This window comes from Malaclemys terrapin, chromosome 7 (assembly GCF_027887155.1).
Source record: "Malaclemys terrapin pileata isolate rMalTer1 chromosome 7, rMalTer1.hap1, whole genome shotgun sequence".
NCBI classification, from domain to species: Eukaryota; Metazoa; Chordata; order Testudines; family Emydidae; genus Malaclemys; species Malaclemys terrapin.
Genome location: NC_071511.1, coordinates 126,604,423 through 126,625,215, shown reverse-complemented (window position 1 = coordinate 126,625,215; position 20,793 = coordinate 126,604,423). Strand labels below are relative to the sequence as shown.

The 20,793-nt window shown below is 43.0% G+C and overlaps 1 protein-coding gene across 6 annotated transcripts in view; it reads right to left on the bottom strand.

Moving 5' to 3' along the window:
- LCOR (ligand dependent nuclear receptor corepressor) overlaps window positions 1–20,793 on the bottom strand; it is a 129,176-nt gene that overhangs the window by 87,975 nt on the left and 20,408 nt on the right. The window contains exon 2 of one of the 6 annotated variants that reach the window (XM_054035637.1): window positions 7,823–7,915. The exons of 4 other annotated variants lie outside the window; for them this stretch is intronic. In XM_054035637.1, the coding sequence (XP_053891612.1) occupies window positions 7,823–7,824 (2 nt within the window). In that variant the 5' untranslated portion in view covers window positions 7,825–7,915. Of the gene's footprint in view, window positions 1–7,822; window positions 7,916–20,793 lie in introns of those variants that run through there. One more of the 6 variants, XM_054035634.1, reaches the window with a different exon arrangement.

Below are 20,793 nucleotides of genomic sequence, written 5' to 3'. Positions count from 1 at the left end.
GCTGATAAGGACTTGGGGCATAACAGAGAATGACTAGCTCTACAGCAACTTGAACCATTAGCAGAAGTATATTGCCTGGAGACTACAAATGGCATACCAGGTCAGTGGTCCACATAGTCCAGTACTAGCTGCTTCGAAGGAAGGTGGTGGAAACTATGCAGTAGCCAGCTATGGACTAATCTGACCCTAGGGAAAGTTTTGTGCAATGCTCAAGTAGGGAGTAATTGACTGAAGCATGAGGGTTTGCAGCCCCTAATGTTTATTAGCACTGTCTAATTCTTTGAAATGTACTAATCTTTTAGCCTTAATCTTGTATCATTCAGTTCCATAGGCTACACAGAAGGGTTCATATACTCAAGGCCAGAAGGGACCTCTAGGATCATCTAGACTGGCCTGTAGAACACAGAACTAATTCCTAGAGCAGATCTTTTAGAAAACCATCCAATCTTGATTTTAAAATTGTCAGTGACTGAGAATCCACCCCAACCATTGGTAAATGGTTCCAATTGCTAATCATCACAGAAACAGAGGGCGGGAAGGGACCCAAGAAGTCATCAAATCCAGCCCCTTCCCCCCCATGCCATGGCAGGACCAAGTAAACCTAGACTGCCCCTGAGCAGTGTTTGTCCAACCCCCTTTCAAAAACTTCCAATGATGGGGATTCCCCAACCTCCCTTGGAAGCCTATACCAGAACTCAACTACCCTTGCATAGTGAGTTTTTATTAATATCTAGCCTAATCTATAGTAAGGGAGATTTAAGCCTATTACTACTTGGCCTACCTTCAGCAAACATTGAGAACAACTAGTTTTTATGATGGTTCATCTGAGGACAGGCTTTTTTTCTAAATCTTTTATAATTTTTGTGGCTTTTCTCTGTACTTTCCCCATTTGTCCATATCTTTCCTAACACATGGCACCCAGAACTGGACACAGTACACCCGTGCCAACTAAAGTGGGACAATTACTTCCTGTGTCTTCCATGACATTCCTGTTAATACACCCTAGAATATTAGCCTTTTTCACAGCTGCATCATATTGATTCATATGCAGTTTGTGATCCACTACAATCTACAGCAATACCACCTAGCAGTTATTCTCCAGGTAGTAGTTGTGCATTTGATTTTTTTTTTTGTTCCTAAGTGTAGTACCTTGCACTTGTCTTTATTGAATTTCATCTTGTTGAATTCAGATCAATTCTCCAATTTGTCAAGGGCATTTTGAATTCTAATACTGTCCCAACAAAGTGCTTGCAATCCTCCCAATTTATATGCACACTCTCCATCCATTATCCAGATCATTAATGAAAATACTGAATAGCATCAGACCCCAGGAGCGACCCCTGCAGAACCCCACTACATATGCCCTCCTAGGTTGACAGCAAACCATTCATAACTAATTGCTGAGTAGTCTTTCAATGAGTTATGCAACCACCTTATAGTAATTTAATCTAGACATTTCCCTAGCTTGTTTGGGACTGTCAAAAGCCTTATTAAAAAAAATCAAGATATCACATCTACTGCTTCCCCCACTTGTAGGCCAGTAACCCGCTCACAGAAGGAAATTCGGCTGGTTTGACATTTTAACAAATCCATGCTGGCTATTCCTTACAACCCTATTATGCACCTGGAGCTTACAAACTGATGGCTTAATAGTTTGTTCCAGTAGGTTTCCAGGTATCAAAGTTGGGCTGACTGGCTTATAATTCCCCAGGTCCTCCTCCTTCCCCTTTTTTAAAGATAGGAATTATGTTTGTCCTTCTCCACTCTTCTGGGACCTCACCTGTCCTCCAGGAGTTCTCAAAGATATCTAACTGTTCTGAGATTCCTTTAGCTAGCTCCTTACCTACCCTAGAATGAATTTCATCAGGCACTGCCAACTTGAATACATGTAAACTAGGGCTGTCAACTAATCTGTTAACTCAAATTAATTAATTGCAGTTTTAATCTATCACACTGCTAAATAGAATACCAAGTGAAATTAAATATTTGTAGAAAAATCTATTTTTATTTTAACAATACAAACTGTACAGTGCTCACTTTTACACTTGATTACAATGACGAACAAAAGAAATAGCATTTATCAATTCACCTCATACACACACTTCCAGGATAGAGATTGTATTACAGTATAACTTACAAATAGATTATTTTGTTACATAATTGCACTCCATAACAAAATGTAAAACTTTAGAACCTACAAGTCCACTCAGTCCTACTTCTTCAGCCAATCACTGAGAAACAAGTTCACGTACATTTATGGGAGATAACGATGCCCACTTATTTATGTCACCTGAAAGTGAGAGAACACATTTGCCTGGCACTTTTGTAGCCAGCCTTGCAAGGTATTTACATGACAGATATACTAAAGATTCATATGCCTCTTTATGCGTCAGCCACCATTCCAGATGACATGCTTCCATACTGATGATGCTTTATTTTATTTTTTTTGTGTTAATTAAATTTGACTGAACTCCTTGGAGAATTCTGTTTCCTGCTCCATGGTTTTCCCTGCATTCTGCCATATATTTGTGTTACGGTAGGCTTGGATGATGACCCAGCATATGTTTGATTTAAGAACATTTTCACTGCAGATTTGACAAAACACAAAAGGTTTCAATATGAGATTTCTAAAGATAGCTACAGCACTCGACCCAAAGTTTAAAAATCTGAAGTGCCTTCCAAAATCTGAGACTAGGTGTGGAGCATGCTTTCAGAAGTCTTAAGATCAACACACTGTTGCAGAAACTACAGAACCCGAACCACCAAAAAAACACAACCTTCTGCTGGTTGCATCTGACCCCGATGATGAAAATGAATATGCATCAGTCTGCACTGTTTTGGATCATTATCGAGCAGAACCTGTCACTGGCATGGACGCATGTCCCCTGGAATAGTGGATGACTCATGAAGGGACATAGGACATCTGGGACGCCAGCTACAACAATGCCATGCAAATAGCTATTGTCACTTTCAGGTGACACTGTAAACAAGAAGCAGGCAGCATTATCTCCTGCAAATGTAAACAAACTTATTTGTCTGAGCCACTGGCCAAACAGGAAGTAAGACTGTAAGAAGAAAGACTGGACTTGTAGGCTTTAAAGTTCGATTTTATTTTTGAATGCAGGTTTTTTGTACATAATTCTACATTTGTAAGTTCAACTTTCATGATAGAGATTTTACCACAGTATTTGTATTAGGTAAATTAATTTTTTTTATAGTACAAATATTTGTAATAAATATAAAGTGAGCACTGTACACTTTGTATTTTAATTGAAATCAATATTTGAAAATGCAGAAAACATCCAAAAACATTTAAATGGTATTCTATTATTTAATCACATGATTATCATGATTACTTTTTCAATTGCTTGACAGCACTAATGTAAACTTATCTAAACATACTTTAACCTATTCTTTCCCTATTTTGGCCTGTATTCCTTCCTCAATATTATTTGTGTTAACTAAAAGTTGGTGACCAGATACTTATCTTCACTATAAAAATGTACACCTTGTTTCCAGTCTGAATTTGTTTACCATCAGCTTCTTCTGGATAACTTATACCTTTTGTGTGCTAGACTGAAGAGCACATCAAATATTTGTTATCCATGTTGGTACTTACATAGACTGTAATTAAGTTGCCTGTTCGTCTTCTCTTTGCTAAGCAAAACAGATTGAGTTCCTTAAGTTTATCATTCTAAGGCAGGCTTTCTAGTCCTTTAAGCATTTGTGTGGCTCTTCTGTGAACCCTCTCCAAATTTATCAACATCCTTCTTGAACTACAGACATCAGAACTGGATACAATATTCCAGTAACCCCCACACAAACAATAACCTCTCTATTCCTACTCAAGGATTTCTCTGTTTATCCATCCCAGGATCACATTAGCTCTTTTAGCACACTGGGAGCTCATATTTAGCTGGTTACCCATGCATCCCCATCTTTTCAGAGTCACTGCTTCCCAGAATAGTCCCCTACCCTGTAAGCAGGGACTTTGTGTGTGTGTGTGTGTGTGTGTGTGTGTGTGTGCACGCACATGCACCCAGCTTACCAAGTGATCCAGATCACTCAGTGAGCTAGCCTCCTCATTATTTACCATTTCCCCAATTTTTGGATCACCTGCAAATGTTGTTGTGTTTTCTTCCAGCTCATTGATAAAAATGTTAAATTGCATAGGGCCAAGAACCAATCCCTGCAAGACCCCCACTAAAAATACACCTGCTCAGTTACAATGCCTTGTTTACAATGAGACCTAGCTGGCTTTTACTCTAATGTGGGCCAGGTTGATTTTGTATCATTCTAGTTTTTTTAACCAAAATATCATGTGGAACCAAGTCAAATGCTGTTCAGAAGTCTGTTTATTACATCAATCCTAATACCTTTCTCACCCAAAAAAACTCTTCAAAATATCACAATCTATTTTCCATAAACCCATGTTGATTTTCCTTAATTATATTACCCTCCTTTAATTCTTTATTAATCAGCTGCTGTATGAGCCACTCCATTATTCTGAGGATAAAAGAACCCTCATTAACAGGCTGAAATCTGTTTCAATTTCACTAGATGTCATTTTGTTAGGAGTATAAATGAAAAGGCATCCAATTTACTTTCACTTTGTTTATTTTGTGTACCTGGTATTTGCCTTCTCAACTAAAAAAGTCTCACATTTATTCCCACTCACCTCATACTTTAGTCTAAGCATAGCCAAAGCACTTGCCAGCAAATCACTATATTTAAGAGGAGGTGATCAAAACTGAAGACCATAGAGTGATGTATCCATCTGCAAACTCAATATTTTCTATCCCATTCTTTATACATAATTATACATTGGTCAAATTAAACATTCATGTTCACTGTGCATGTTTTTATTAATATCTCAAAATTAGGCCCATGTCTCTTCATAAATTGATAGTTAATTTAGAATCTCACCATATCTGTGCAGTTCAAATTATACCTTCCAATGTACATTACTCGACTTGTATCTCCACTCATTTACCTGCTAGGTACCCTTTTGTAAGTCTAAGTAATTCTCTTCAAGTTTATCACTTCATGAGATGAAGAAAGGGGTGAACAGTTCACACCAGACATACTATACATGCCCTGGGTACATCACAGTTAACCCTTTGAAGCCCTGAAAAGTGACCAGTCAGTCCTACTTTGCTTGGGTGGAGTCCATACTTTCCCCTTGGAGTAGTCCTATTTTGAGTCTGGTAGGAGCTCTCTCCCTGGAAGCAGCTCTGGCCAGGGATGGTACAGAACAGAAGACCACTATACAGCGCTAGGTTTCTTCTGGGGTTAGCTTGCCACATTTGCCTCATATTGGTGGAGCATGATTAGCTGCTGCAGGGCCTCAGAATGTTTGATCAAAGCCAAGCAAGTAACTCTCTCCATCTGGGAACTTTAAACTATTAGGAAGACAAGTGCTCACAGCTCTTGAGCCTTCTGACACAGCTGTCAAAGTGGGGGGAAAAAAGCTGGCTGGCACCTCAGAAAAAGGGCTTACTACTAATCAACAGAGCTGGTTTTGCCCCAGATGTTCCTTGGAGACTGAAGGAACACTGAGGATTAGTGGGCCCAAAATTAAACAGCAGGATTTTCTCCTTCCTTGCCAGGGAGGTATCAACAAGGGAACAAACACTGCCCAAGCCCTCAGTTAAGTCTGCTTGACACCGACCCTTGGGCTTGAAGTCTGAATTTTAGATTTTCCCTGACCTTTCCCACTGAAGAGTGTATCCTACAAATGTGACGCAGGAGGTACCACTGGAGCACAGGAAGGCTCAACTTCCACTGAAACTGCCTGTGTATGACTGAGCCATTGAGTTGTACTATGCAAGAAAAGCTTGTTTGAGACCTGGTGCAATGCTACTTCCTGTCTCCACAGCTACTCTACACCAGCCCCCAGTAGAATTACAGGAGCCTTACAAGATCTCTTGCAAAGCAGAATGGGAGGCAGTCAGCAGCACGACACAGGATGGAAGAAACAGACTCAAGCAGCTAGACTTACAAATAGTAGAGGCTGAAGTACCGTTGCCGCCCCTTGCCTAGTCAGACACAAGTGAGAATATTAGCACTATGTATGCACACACCAATGCCCTTGACCTCATGTAACCCTTCTTTTCCTTACACCCACACATATGTTGGTCATTTCTCCCTAATACAATTCTTAACAGAGTAAGCTCTTTGGGACAGGACCGTGTCAAGCTCTCTATAAAATGCCCTGCACACCTATTGAATCAATATTGGCACAGAATTTAGAATTTTAAAAGAACCATATAGGTAAGTTTGTACAGCAAGCCTACACAGCACCACCTGACTCACTGTGCTCAGTGCTAAAAGATTTAATTTGTAAGCTACAGGGGCATAATGCAGGGCAGTTTAGGCTACGCTAACTTTTATTAAGTAATTTGTAACCATTGTTACTAGTAACAAAAGTTTCAAAAGCTCGGTTTAATACCTCTGAACCAGTACCCAAGTATTCTAGTCTATCAGAGTTTGGTAACAAAAGAGCTAGACTGTACCTCCAATGAGCTCAAAATCAGGAAGGCCCAAGGAGTCTTCCATGCATAGTTCTGCAGTGAGATGGGTGGGGGTGTCTCTCTCTCTCGAAATCCTAGCTTTCCACAAGGACAAAGGAAGCAACAGCAACAAGGACACTAGAAAGGGTATGTCTATTCCCTGTGCCCCTACAACAAGTGCACCCTGCAAAGAATGTAGCAGGAGACACTCACATCCAGGATCATTATGATTTTCTAGCCCAAGTCCTTGGGGATCGCTGATGCATGAGGAAGTGCAATGGATGTTACAGACCCTCTTCAACTAAACCACAATTTTACCGAACTCATTACCCATGTATGGCTGTTCAACGGAAAGTGTAAAGTACGTTTTGGGATGGGGCTAAACCTAGTTACTAATGAATAAAAAAAATGTGCATCTTTGTTAGCAATCTCAGCAACAAGAAAAAAAACACAAAAAAACAACAGAAGTTGCATGTACCATTTACTAACCTGATACTCCAAAAAGTGACTAGATGCTGAATACTCATTTTAGCATCGCAGGAATTTCAATCTTAACATTGACCTTCTTTAGACTTGCACATCCTATGACTCTGCTGTCAGCCAACTGCTTTCGTAGCAGAAGATGTATCATCATCTTTGCAGTAAGTACCCAGAATAACCACAATTCAGAACAATTTACGAGCCACTGCTATAGTTTGATAAGGCAAAAGTTATAGCTTAGGCTGCCACAGTGATTCGAAAGCTATTTCTTTTAAAAAGATGGCACAATATACTGCCATGAACTGCAGGGGTGCAGAATAAGCTCTAACATACAGAACTAGTTTAGAACTAGTTGAAATCATGCCAAAAACTAGATGCCAATATTTCCATAAAACATTTTGCAATTTAAAATATTTGAAGTCTCTACAGACCAGAACCTCATGCATATCCATGCATTTAGATGTTTTACATGATTTGTAAAAGTATCCTGAACACAATCCAAAGATTTTGGATTAATCTCTAGTGGACTGTACTCAAAACAAAGGGCTAAGATTTAAAAAAAAAAAAAAGTGCCTAAAGCACCTCCCATTGTAGCAGCTCAGGATACTCAGTATTTTTAAAGACAGGCCAAAAATATTTAGGAGAGTAGCTTTAGGCAACTGTTTTTGAAAATCTTGGCTATACTATTACCGCTCTACAAACTCATTGCTGCTTCATGGTTAGCATTATAAAGTTGTACAATGCTAATGTAGCCAATTAAAATTGAACAACCCATGTGCAAATAAACTAGCAACATTTTAAAGCAAATAAAATTGTATAGGTATACTAACATCCTAGTCTTGGGATATCCAGTCAAGCTACGCAAGGAGATGTGTTTGTCCCTTGCATACTCCCAAATGTGGAAGTAGGATCAGAAACTGGATCTGGAAGAAAGGGTAAACAGCATGTTAGTTAAATTCACGGATGACACTACATGGGGAGAGGCTGCAAACATTAGTGAGGACAAAAATACAAATGGACCTAGAGAGGTTATAGATACAGCAGGAACACAGTATGGACAAGTGTAAATACATGAGAAAAATAATCTGAAACATTCAACAATAGGGATATAGAGTGGAAAGGAGTAAGTTGAAAGAAACCTAGGAGTGATAGTACACAGCTAGTTGGATACAGGCATTGCAAGAGGATTTTGAAGTACAGAGGCATCAAAAAGAGAGCAGGGAAGTGAAAATTCTTCCTTATGTGACCATTCAGCCACTAAAGCCATCAACTTGCACCACGCCAGGGATCGAAAAAGTCACTCACCCACAGCAAATAAAAAGCTTTCCTCAGCAAATGCCATCATGTTCTGAAGAACTGATTAAATTGCTTTCTATGATGATTCTGAAGATAGTCTGCGTTTGTAAGGGTGAGCATTAGTGAATGAAGCAGGGTCCTCCAGTGCCTCCTAGCTTTAACTAGCAGCAGAGTGAAATTAATAAGATTGGTCAGTTTCATGGCAGCTCTTCAGTGCTCTGAGGACACCTGTTAAACTAGCAAGAACCACATCAGCTTTAACAGCTGCTTTTGGGAAAAGCTCTGAACAGCAACCAAAGTAGGTACTTCAGCTATTCACAGGGGAGAATAGGAAAATTTCTCTGCACCTTGCCTGTAAGTTTCCTTTCTTGAAGTAATGAGATCCACAGATCCATAACATAGGGTCTCTGCTCTGTGCAGCCTTGGAGACAGATCAGACAACTGTCAGTCTATGGCCAGGGAGGTCTGGTTCTTCCACCTCTGAGAAGCCCACACCATTTGAGAGACTTTCACAGCAGAGGAAATCAATAACCATAATGTGTCCATGAGGAAAGTTATGGATTAAGTATTAAGACTGAATACTAACAATTCTCCTACAGAGCAAAGAATTTCAGTGAAGAACAAACTTGCGTGCAGGTTAATAATCCCGTATCTTTCCCAAGTTTACAGCCCATTCAAGGTTGGTTGGATTCGTGGACCTCATTACCTCAAGCAAATATTTTTTCAGATAATGCACAGATACAGATAAAAATAAGAAAACATAAGGAGGTCCACAGATCCAGAGACACTAGGAATTTCATAGCAGTGATTTTTCTGCCTATGAAGTTACCACACCTAAAAGAGTAAGTTGATTTTCAAAGATGGAGTTACATTTTTTACTTGAATCTCAGAAGCATAAAATGTCTTCACCACCTGGAAATGGAAAATAAAGGAAAAGAAGCCCTCTGACACCAGTTGATAGACTGATCCTTTATTTCTGCTTTTGCTGAACTGAGCTGTGTGATTGATTTTATATTTTGAGAGCTCTGTTGAGGTTCCATAGAGCTCAGGAAACTGTCCTTCAAGATAATCTTTGGTCTGAAGGAAGTTAGTTCTGAATACCTCTATCTTTATGGAAGATACAGTATTGGAGAGTTCATGTAGAGAGAGCTTCCAACTCAGATCCTTCAAGCTGAAGAGACTGCTTTAAAAAAAATGCCACTTCAATTGGTTAGGGAAGTATTGAGAGAGACTTTCTTGACTGGTTCAAATGGAGAGCCAGTAAAGCACTGAGAACCAGATGTATACGCCATGGAAAAACCCTTGTGTACTTCAGGATCAGATGCAGAGGAGACTGCTTTCCAAATATAACATTGGAAATCTGGATAAGATTAAATCCACATCTTGCCTGCTGCACGAAGGACACTAGACAAAAGGAGCTACTTGACCTCTGAGTGTCTGAATCACCAGGACTGGCCTGAGTCCAATCTGAAGTCAAGAATTTATGGTACTGATGCAGATATTGAGGGACGGGACAGGACTGGGAAGAGATACTTGTCCTGCCAGCTATGGAAAAACCTCAGCCAAGCTCATGAATATTCTGATTTAGTAGCATTCTTTCTGGAAGCTAGAAGCAAGGATATTATCTCTTGACTTGAGACTGTTCAAGAGCCAAGCACCCAGTCTGTCCAGATTCTTATGCATTATTGACCGCTTTAAAAGCGGATTCCTTCTGGATAGAAAGCTGATGAAAGGTCTTTGTGCTACATCGAGGAGGTTGGAGAACCAAGGCCTCCTTGGCCAGAATGGGCTACCAGAAAATGCATATAGGAATCCCTTTGGCCACTTGGTCAACAGGGCCTCGGCTTTGTAATCCTGCTGGCAAGAAAAGAACCCTGAAGCTGTGTGTGTCAGGTGGGAGGCACATAAATCTATTGCTCGGAGACGAAATTCCTTTACCAGGAGATGGAACTCTCTGGGTGTAATTCCCATTCTGAATGTTCTTTCTTGCCTGCTGAGCCAGTCAGTCATAACATTCATTCTCCCTGGAACGTTAAGGGAGCAGATTCTCCTCTACTCAAATCCTCAGGAGGGAAGTTTCTCTTTGAAGGATTGTGGACTTAGAACGGGGTGGGGTAACAATCAAAATATGGAATGACTATGGGGTTGTCTGTCATGATCAGTACATGAGGGGAATCCAGATATGGTTCAGAGCCTTGAGATCACATCAGATCGCCCTCTAGCCAGTTTATGCTATGTTTATTTTTGTTTGGACCAGATCCCATAGACCAGGAGTTCTCAAACTGGGGGTCGGGACCCCTCAGGCGGTCATGAGGTTATTACATAGGGGTTTGCGAGCTGTCAGCCTCCACCCCAAACCCTGCTTTGCCTCCAGCATTTATAAATGGTGTTAATTAAAAAGTGTTTTTAATTTATAAAGGGCGGGCGCGCACTCAGGCTTGCTATGTGAAAGGGGTCACCAGTACAAAAGTTTGAGAACCACTGCCATAGATAGTCTTTGACTCTCTGTGAGCACCCAATCCCTCTAAGACAGTATCTATAGCAATAACTCCCCTGACTAAGAGGTGCTGTTGTCATCATGAACAGGTCTGACTACCAGAAGGAGGCTGCCAGACAACTCTCCAATACCAAATTCTACAGGCCACTTTCCTCAGATCCCACTGAGGAATACACTAGGAAACTGCACCATCTACTCAAGACACTCCCTACACTAACATAGGAACAAATCAACATACCCTTAGAGCCCCGACCAGGGTTATTCTATCTACTACTCAAGATCCACAAACCTGGAAATCCTGGACGCCCCATCATCTCGGGCATTGGCACTCTCACTGAAGGACTGTCTGGATATGTGGACTCCCTACTCAGACCCTACGCCACCAGCACTCCCAGCTATCTCCGTGACACCACTGATTTCCTGAGAAAACTACAATGCATTGGTGACCTCCCAGAAAACACCATCCTAGCCACCATGGATGTAGAGGCTCTCTACACAAACATCCCACACACAGATGGAATACAAGCTGTCAGGAACAGTATCACTGATGATGACACAGCACAGCTTGTTGCTGAGCTCTGTGACTTTATCCTCACGCACAATTATTTCAAATTTGGTGACAATACCTCCAGACCAGTGGCACCGCTATGGACACCCGCATGGCCCCACAATATGCCAACATTTTTATGGCTGACCTGGAACAACGCTTCCTCAGCTCTCGTCCACTCACGCCCCTTCTCTACCTACGCTACATTGACATCTTCATCATCTGGACCCAGGGGAAGGAGACCCTGGAAGAATTCCACCATGATTTCAACAGCTTCCACCCCACCATCAACCTCAGCCTGGACCAATCTACACGGGAGGTACACTTCCTAGACACCACAATACAAATAAGCGATGGCCACGTTAACACCACCCTATATCGAAAACCCACCGACCGCTATGCCTACCTTCATGCCTCCAGCTTCCACCCCGGACACACCACACGATCCATCGTCTACAGCCAAGCGCTCAGGTACAACTGCATCTGCTCCAACCCCTCAGACAGAGGCCAACACCTACAAGATCTTCACCAAGCATTCTCAAAACTACGATACCCACACAAGGAAATAGAGAAACAAATCAACAGAGCCAGACGTGTACCCAGAAGCCTCCTGCTACAAGACAGGCCCAAAAAAGAAACCAACAGAACTCCACTGGCCATCACCTACAGTCTGCAGCTTAAACCTCTCCAACGCATCATCAGTGATCTACAACCCATCCTGGACAATGATCCCTCACTTTCACAGACCTTGGGAGGTAGGCCAGTCCTCGCCCACAGACAACCCGCCAACCTTAAGCATATTCTCACCAGCAACCACGCACTGCACCATAACTCTAACTCAGGAACCAACTCATGCAACAAACCTCGATGCCAACTCTGCCCACATATCTACACCAGCAACACCATCACAGGACCTAACCAGATCAGCTACAACATCACCGGCTCATTCACCTGCACGTCCACCAATGTTATATATGCCATCATGTGCCTCTGCTATGTACATTGGCCAAACTGGACCGTCACTACGCAAGAGGATAAATGGACACAAGTCAGATATCAGGAATGGCAATATACAAAAACCCGTAGGAGAACACTTCAATCTCCCTGGCCACACAATAGCAGCTGTAAAGGTAGCCATCTTACAGCAAAAAAACTTCAGGACCAGACTCCAAAGAGAAACTGCTGAGCTCCAGTTCATTTGCAAATTTGACACCATCAGATCAGGATTAAACAAAGACTGTGAATGGCTAGCCAACTACAGAAGCAGTTTCTCCTCCCTTGGTGTTCACACCTCAACTGCTAGCAGAGCCCCTCACCCTCCCTGATTGAACTAACCTCGTTATCTCCAGACTGATTTATACCTGCCTCTGGAAATTTCCATTACTTGCATCTGAAGAAGTGAGGTTCTTACCCACGAAAGCTTATGCTCCCAATACTTCTGTTAGTCTTAAAGGTGCCACAGGACCCTCTGTTGCTTTTTACAGATTCAGACTAACACGGCTACCCCTCTGATACTTGTCCCCTGACTAGATCACTTATTAGGAAGCCTGACTCACATCTGATGAAAGAACAGGAGTACTTGTGGCACCTTAGAGACTAACAAATTTATTAGAGCATAAGCTTTCGTGGACTACAGCCCACTTCTTCGGATGCATATAGAGTGGAATATATATTGAGGAGATATATATACACACACACACACACACAGAGCATGAACAGGTGGGAGTTGTCTTACCAACTCTGAGAGGCCAATTAAGTAAGAGAAAAAAAACTTTTGAAGTGATAATCAAGCTAGCCCAGTACAGACAGTTTGATAAGAAGTGTGAGAATACTTACAAGGGGAGATAGATTCAGTGTTTGTAATGGCTCAGCCATTCCCGTCCTTATTCAATCCTGAGGTGATTGTATCTAGTTTGCATATCAATTCCAGCTCAGCAGTCTCTCCTTGGAGTCTGTTTTTGAAGTTTTTCTGTTGTAAGATAGCCACCCGCAGGTCTGTCATTGAATGGCCAGACAGGTTAAAGTGTTCTCCCACTGTTTTTTGAGTATTATGATTCCTGATGTCAGATTTGTGTCCATTAATTCTTTTGCGTACAGACTGTCTGGTTTGGCCAATGTACATGGCAGAGGGGCATTGCTGGCACATAATGGCATATATCACATTGGTAGATGTGCAGGTGAACGAGCCCCTGATGGTATGGCTGATGTGATTAGATCCTATGATGATGTCACTTGAATAGATATGTGGACAGAGTTGGCATCAGGCTTTGTTACAAGGATAGGTTCCTGGGTCGGTGTTTTTGTTCAGTGATGTGTGGTTGCTGGTGAGTATTTGCTTTAGGTTGGGGGGTTGTCTGTAAGCGAGGACAGGTCTGTCTCCCAAGATCTGTAAGAGTAAAGGATCATCTTTCAGGATAGGTTGTAGATCTCTGATGATGCGCTGGAGAGGTTTTAGTTGGGGGCTGAAGGTGACAGCTAGTGGTGTTCTGTTATTTTCTTTGTTGGGCCTGTCTTGTAGGAGGTGACTTCTGGGTACTCGTCTGGCTCTGTCAATCTGTTTTTTCACTTCAGCAGGTGAGTATCGTAGTTTTAAGAATGCTTGATAGAGATCTTGTAGGTGCTTGTCTCTATCTGAGGGATTGGAGCAAATGCGGTTATATGTTAGAGCTTGGCTGTAGACAATGGATCGTATGGTGTGTCCTGGATGGAAGCTGGAGGCATGTAGGTAAGTGTAGCGGTCAGTAGGTTTCCGGTATAGGGTGGTATTTATGTGACCATCGCTTATTAGCACAGTAGTGTCCAGAAAATGGACCGCTTGTGTGGATTGATCTAGGCTGAGGTGGATGGTGGGATGGAAATTATTGAAATCATGGTGGAATTCCTCATGGGCTTCTTTTCCATGGGTCCAGATGATGAAGATGTCATCAATGTAGCGCAAGTAGAGTAGGGGCGTTAGGGGACGAGAGCTAAGGACTGGGAATGGCTGAGCCATTACAAACATTGAATCTATCTCCCCTTGTAAGTATTCTCACACTTCTTATCAAACTGTCTGTACTGGGCTAGCTTGATTATCACTTCAAAAGTTTTTTTCCTCTTACTTAATTGGCCTCTCAGAGTTGGTAAGACAACTCCCACCCGTTCATGCTCTCTGTATATGTATATGTGTGTGTGTGTGTGTGTGATTATATATATATATATATATATATCCTCAATATTTATTCCACTCTATATGCATCCGAAGAAGTGGGCTGTAGTCCACAAAAGCTTATGCTCTAATAAATGTGTTCGTCTCTAAGGTGCCACACGTACAAGTACTTACTAAGCAAGAGATTTAGACCGAGCTGGATGAGCGACCAACTCAAAGGGGCCATTAGGAAAAAACAGAAAGCGTACAAAGAGTGGAAGAGGGGAGGGATCAGTAAGGAAACTTACCTTAGTGAAGTCAGAGAATGTAGAGATAGAGTGAGAAAGGCCAAAGGCCGTGTAGAGTTGGACCTAGCAAGGGGAATTAAAAGCAATAGTAAGAGGTTTTACAGCCATATAAATAGGAAGAAAGCAAAGAAAGAAGAAGTGGGACCGCTGAAGACTATAGCCGGAGAGGAGATTAAAGAATCTAGGCATGGCGCAATATCTCAATGAATATTTTGCATCGGTGTTTAATGAGGCCAATGAAGGTATTAGGGATACTAGCACCGTGACAGAGGGGCATACAGGATGGGGGATTACCATATCCGAGGTAGAAACAAAACTTGAACACCTTAATGGGGCTAAGTCGGGAGGACCGGACGATCTTCATCCGAGAATATTGAAGGAATTGGCACGGGAGATAGCAGGCCCATTAGCAATAATATTTAATGAATCTGTAAACTCGGGGGTGGTCCCGTTAGACTGGAGAATAGCTAATGTGGTTCCTATTTTCAAGAAAGGGAAAAAAAGTGATCCGGGTAACTACAGGCCTGTTAGTTTAACATCTGTAGTGTGCAAGGTGCTGGAGAAAATTCTGAAAGAGAAACTAGTTGAGGACCTTGAGGTTAATGGCAATTGCGATAAATTACAACATGGTTTTACGAAGGGCAGATCGTGCCAAACGAATCTGATCTCCTTCTTTGAGAAAGTAACGGACTTATTAGATAAGGGAAATGCGGTGGACCTAATATACCTGGATTTCAGTAAAGCGTTTGATACTGTAACCCATGAGGAATTATTGGTTAAACTGGAAAACATGGGGATCGATATGAAAATCCAGAGGTGGATAAGGAATTGGTTAATGGGGAGAATGCAGCGGGTCGTATTAAAGGGTGAACTGTCAGGTTGGAGGGAGGTTACTAGTGGAGTGCCTCAAGGTTCGGTTTTGGGACCCATTTTATTTAATCTATTTATAACTGACCTCGGAACCGATTGCAGGAGTGCGCTGATAAAGTTTGCGGATGATACGAAGGTGGGAGGCTTTGCAAATTCGGAGGAGGATAGGGATATTCTGCAGGGAGACTTGAATGAGCTTGTGAATTGGAGTATCAGAAATAGAATGAAATGTAATAGTGAAAAGTGTAAGGTGATGCATTTGGGGATGACTAATAACAATTTTAGTTACAAGCTGGGGACGCATTGGTTAGAAGTAACGGAAGAGGAGAAGGACCTAGGGGTCCTTGTAGACCGCAGGATGACTATGAGTCGACAATGTGACGTGGCGGTGAAAAAAGCCAATGCGGTCTTGGGATGCATTAGGCGAGGTATATCTAGTAGGGATAAGGAAGTCCTGCTTCCGTTGTATAAGGCGCTGGTGAGACCTCATTTGGAGTACTGTGTGCAGTTCTGGTCTCCCATGTTTAAAAAAGATGAACTCAAACTGGAATGGGTGCAGAGAAGGGCGACTAGGATGATCAGAGGAATGGAAAACCTGTCGTATGAAAGGAGACTAGAGGAGCTTGGGTTGTTTAGTCTGACAAAACGAAGGCTGAGGGGGGATATGATTGCTATCTTTAAATATATCAGAGGGATAAATACAAGGGAGGGAGAGGAATTATTCCAGCTTAGTACTAATGTGGACACGAGAACGAATGGATATAAACTGGCCGTGGGGAAGTTCAGGCTTGAAATTAGACGAAGGTTTCTGACCGTCAGAGGGGTGAAATATTGGAACGGCCTTCCGAGGGAAACGGTGGGGGCGACGGACCTGTCTGGTTTTAAGATTAAGTAAGATAAGTTTATGGAGGGAATGGTTTAATGGTAAAACATAGTAACCGAGGAATACCAAGCAATGGTAGGTAAATAGTATAATGGCTAACAGGGGTCAGGCTAGAGACTCTTGCCTACATGCTCGGGGTCTTACTGATCACCATATTTGGGGTCGGGAAGGAATTTTCCTCCAGGGTAGATTGGCTGAGCCTCTGGAGGTTTTTCGCCTTCCTCCGCAGCATGGGGCAGGGATCACTAGCAGGAGGGTCTCTGCCAACTGAAGTCACTAAAACACAGGATTGGGGACTTCAACAGCAGAGTCCAGGGAAGGGGTAGGGACGGTTTTGTGGCCTGCAGCATGCAGGGGGTCAGACCAGATGATCATAATGGTCCCTTCTGACCTTAAAGTCTATGAGTCTATGACTCCTGTTCTTTTTGCGGATACAGACTAACACGGCTGCTACTCTGAAACCTCACATCTGATGGATCATTCAGATGGTGAATGAGTCAGTGTCCTCTCAGATGCAGAGAACACTATTGAGAGAGGAATAGGAGGAAGCTTTGTAGTGGCCCCATGGAACCACAGGCCCACTGAAGACCATCCACCCAGGAGGCCACTGATCCCACAAAAGATGGTTGCCATGAAGGGGAAGACCTGGATGACCTCCTGAGAGCTGCTATTAATACTAGCAGCATTTCAGAAACACTTGGTGCTGTTGTTAAACCAAAGGGCAGTAAGCTGTACTGGTAGTGTTGTGCTATGAAAGCAAAGCGTAGAAAGCATCTGTGAAACTGCCAAGTTGGGCTATGTACTCTCAGCCAGTCTGTAAGAAGGGAGATGTAGGATAGATGGCTACATGCCCTGTCTTGCCAAAGGATCCACAGACATGAAAGGTCAGGGCATGGACATATGCTAAGAGATCCAAAAGGTATCCCTAGTGAACAATTTCCAAAACCCAATTGAGTAAGGTCACAAGAGACCAAAACATTGCTAACTGAAAACTACCACTGGGGCTTCACCTCAGACCATGCTGCCTGCAAGTCATGTTTGCTTTGAGGAACCTGAGGTCTGAATGGAGAATTTTCCTGCACTGCCACATTCCCCTCCCCACATCTGTTCCATTTTCTTCTGGTGTAGTTGGTTCCTTTCCTGTAGGATTTTCTATGCTGGTCAGCACGGAAGGACTCCCGGCTTTGGACTACGGCCTGTAGGCTTCTCCTATATTGTTTGCTGGGGGCACAGGTCTTATTTTTCCTACTAGTGGCTCTCCAACTTGATTCATGGTATTGCTGAGCAGCTTGCAATCTGTGGAAGTGGCTAAAAGCAGTTTAGCCTGCGAGCCTGCCTTCCAGTCCTGGAGCCACATGTGGGCGTGCTACCACCTTGCAGCCCCTGACCCATGCTTAATATCTGAGGGCATCCAGGGAGGAGTCGGATACAAATGCAGCAAAAGGACATCGTTTTAGAGAGATGTGCCCAGTTTAACAGGCTCTCTCTGCTTTAGAGGTACTGTCAGCCACATTGTAAACCTATGCCAGGATTGCTCTGGCAAAATAAGTGGGGACAGCTCAAGCTCCAGAAATGTGTTGCCAATTCAATCCTCCTATCTGTGGGATCCACTACAGGAATGGCTGTGTCCTTAACCAAAGAGGCAGGTCTTCAGCCACCTTTAGAAAGGAGGCCAGATTTAATTTTGATTGGGTGGACATGTGTAGCACTATTTAGCCACCCTGCTCTTTTGACCTTGCTGGAAGCTCCCACTCCTCCTTGATAATGTTCTGAGAAGGGAAGATTTACAGGACTATACGGTTCTACCTTGGAACTAGAGAGGTACTATCACCCAGTAACCTCACTTTATCAGACAGGCTTTTCCTTTTCTCCTTCATAGGGAGTTCCTCTAGAGGCATATCTAGTAAGAGTGCTAAAACAGATCAGAAGGAAAATGCTTATCCTAAATCTCTTCTTTCTGATCTGGGTCAGAATCAGAGAGCTAGCCTTCCTCCCAAGAAGTGTATTGGATTCATGCCACTCATGGGAAGCATATTTCATTTGGCACCTCTTTGTCTCTCATCTTACTCCCTTTTCCAGAAGTCTCAGAGCAATGACAGTGAGGAAGATGGTTGGTCCAGAGTACAAAGGCTTGTGTGCTTTTTGTTGAAGCAACTAAAAAGAGCTGAACATCAGAGACTTTTTTTCTTACATTTCCCTTGATCCTCCTCGGATAGAGAAGGAGGAGGAAATTTAGTCCTAGAGTCCCCTGGAGACCACTTTGTGGTGGCTCTTTCAAGCAGCTTTCTCGACCTGAGAAAGGAAAAATTCTTTGAGATGTGTCCCTCTACGGGAGCTCAAGTGTAGGTGCATCCCTGTGCTGCTGATCTGAGAACTTTGGTAACAGCGTCCGTTCAGCCTGAGCATACACTGCTTTCCCCTTGTGCTTTACCACAAGGCTAACCAGCCTTGCACAAGCCAACCCTCTTCAGTTCCTTCTCTACCACAGAGTTATTGACAAGAACTCCAAAGTAGAGGGGAGGAGGTGGGTCATGGGGCACTTTTAAGAACACATCTCAAAGAACCATAATTACTGCACAAGGTGAGTAATTACTACTACTTTGAGTAGTGTCCCCTAGGATGGCCTAGTGCTCTGCAAAGGTATGTGCAGATGTCCAGGTAGCTGCTCTGCAGATTTCTGATAGAGGGATACCCTTGGAGAAGATAACAAACGAGGAGACCCACCTCAGAGTGAGAGTATTGAATATGGGGGAGTTAAATTGCAAATCTGATAGAGATTGATACAGTTCAAGACCCATTTGGAGAGCCTTAATTGAAATCGCAGTGCCTTTGGATCCATCTGCAACAGAGAGGAAGCGTCTTGGAGATTTTTTTAGAACTCTTGTCCTGTCCAAATAGAAGGCCACGGCTCTTCTCACCTGGAGCGTATGGCTTCCCTATTATCCTGATGAAGTTTGGGATAAAAGGTTGGAAGGTAGATGAGCTAGTTCACATGAAATGTGGAAGTCAGGTTGGGAGTGAACTTCAGATATGGTCTAAGCGTGACTGTCAGGGAAGAACATTTTGGGAGGGTGGGGGGGATGCGCTGCCATCACCTCTATCCTTCTAGCCAAGGTGATGATGAACACCATCTTCATGGAGAGGTGAGTTAAAGGACATGTGGCCATGGGTTAAATGGCAGACTAGTCAATCCTTTTAGTACTAGGTTGAGATCCCATTGTTGGGTAGGAAGATTGCATTGAGAAAGAGGTTCACTATACCTTTGAAAAACCTCTTCATAGTGGGTGGGGAGAAAGTACCCTTCAACCTGCTGGTGGAAGGTTGCAATTGTTGCTAAGTGGACTTTTAGCAAGCTAATAGTTTTCCAGTTTCTGGGAGTGTCAATAGATCATCTAGGCTTATTGGCAGCGCATCTGTATCCGGGGTGACACATTTGGGTTGGCACCAGATTCAAAATCTAGTCCACTTTTGTAAGTTGGTACAATGGGTAGCTACTTTTCTACTGTGATATAACCCTTCCTGTACCTCCTCAGAGCAAGATATCTCGTGCTAGAACCATGAAGGAATCAGGCTTTGCACTGCAGTATCTGCAGGTTGGGATGAAGAGTGCCTCTCGTTCTGTGAGAAGTGGTAAGGAGTAGTTGGAAGAGTCATCGGTGGACACAGCCTCAGCTGTGACAGGTAAGGATACCAAGTCTGTCTGGGCCACGGGGGAGCAATCAGTATTATGTTTGGTTTTCTCCTTTTTATTTTCAACAGGACTTTCAGCAATAGAGGGAATGGGGGGGGAAAAGGTGTAAAGACGACCCTGGTCCCATGAGAGGAGAGCATCCCCCCATGGAGTGTCGTCCAAGCCCCGCTCTGGAGCAGTACTGTGGACATTTCTTATTCTGGTAAGTGGCAAACAGGTCTATTGTCTAAATAGGTCGGGGAGTAGCACTGAATTTCTCCTATTTGCGGTCATGCAGGAATTTGTGGGTAAGACTCTTCACTATCGTGTTTTGCACTCTCGGTAGGTAGGCTGCTGATATTGTGGGAATGCACCAGATCCAGACCTTTGGTGCTTCCATGCACAAGAAGCGTGATCTGACACTTCCTTGTCAGTTTGTAATACATGCCATATTGTCCATCATTACTTGTGTGTGCGCGCCTCTGATCCGCGGGAAGAAGTGAGCACGCGCATTTCTGACCACTGAGTTTGAGCAGGCTGATGTGAAGGCATGTCTTGGATGGAGACCATTTGCTCTGCACTGAGAGATCGTTGAGATGTGCGCTC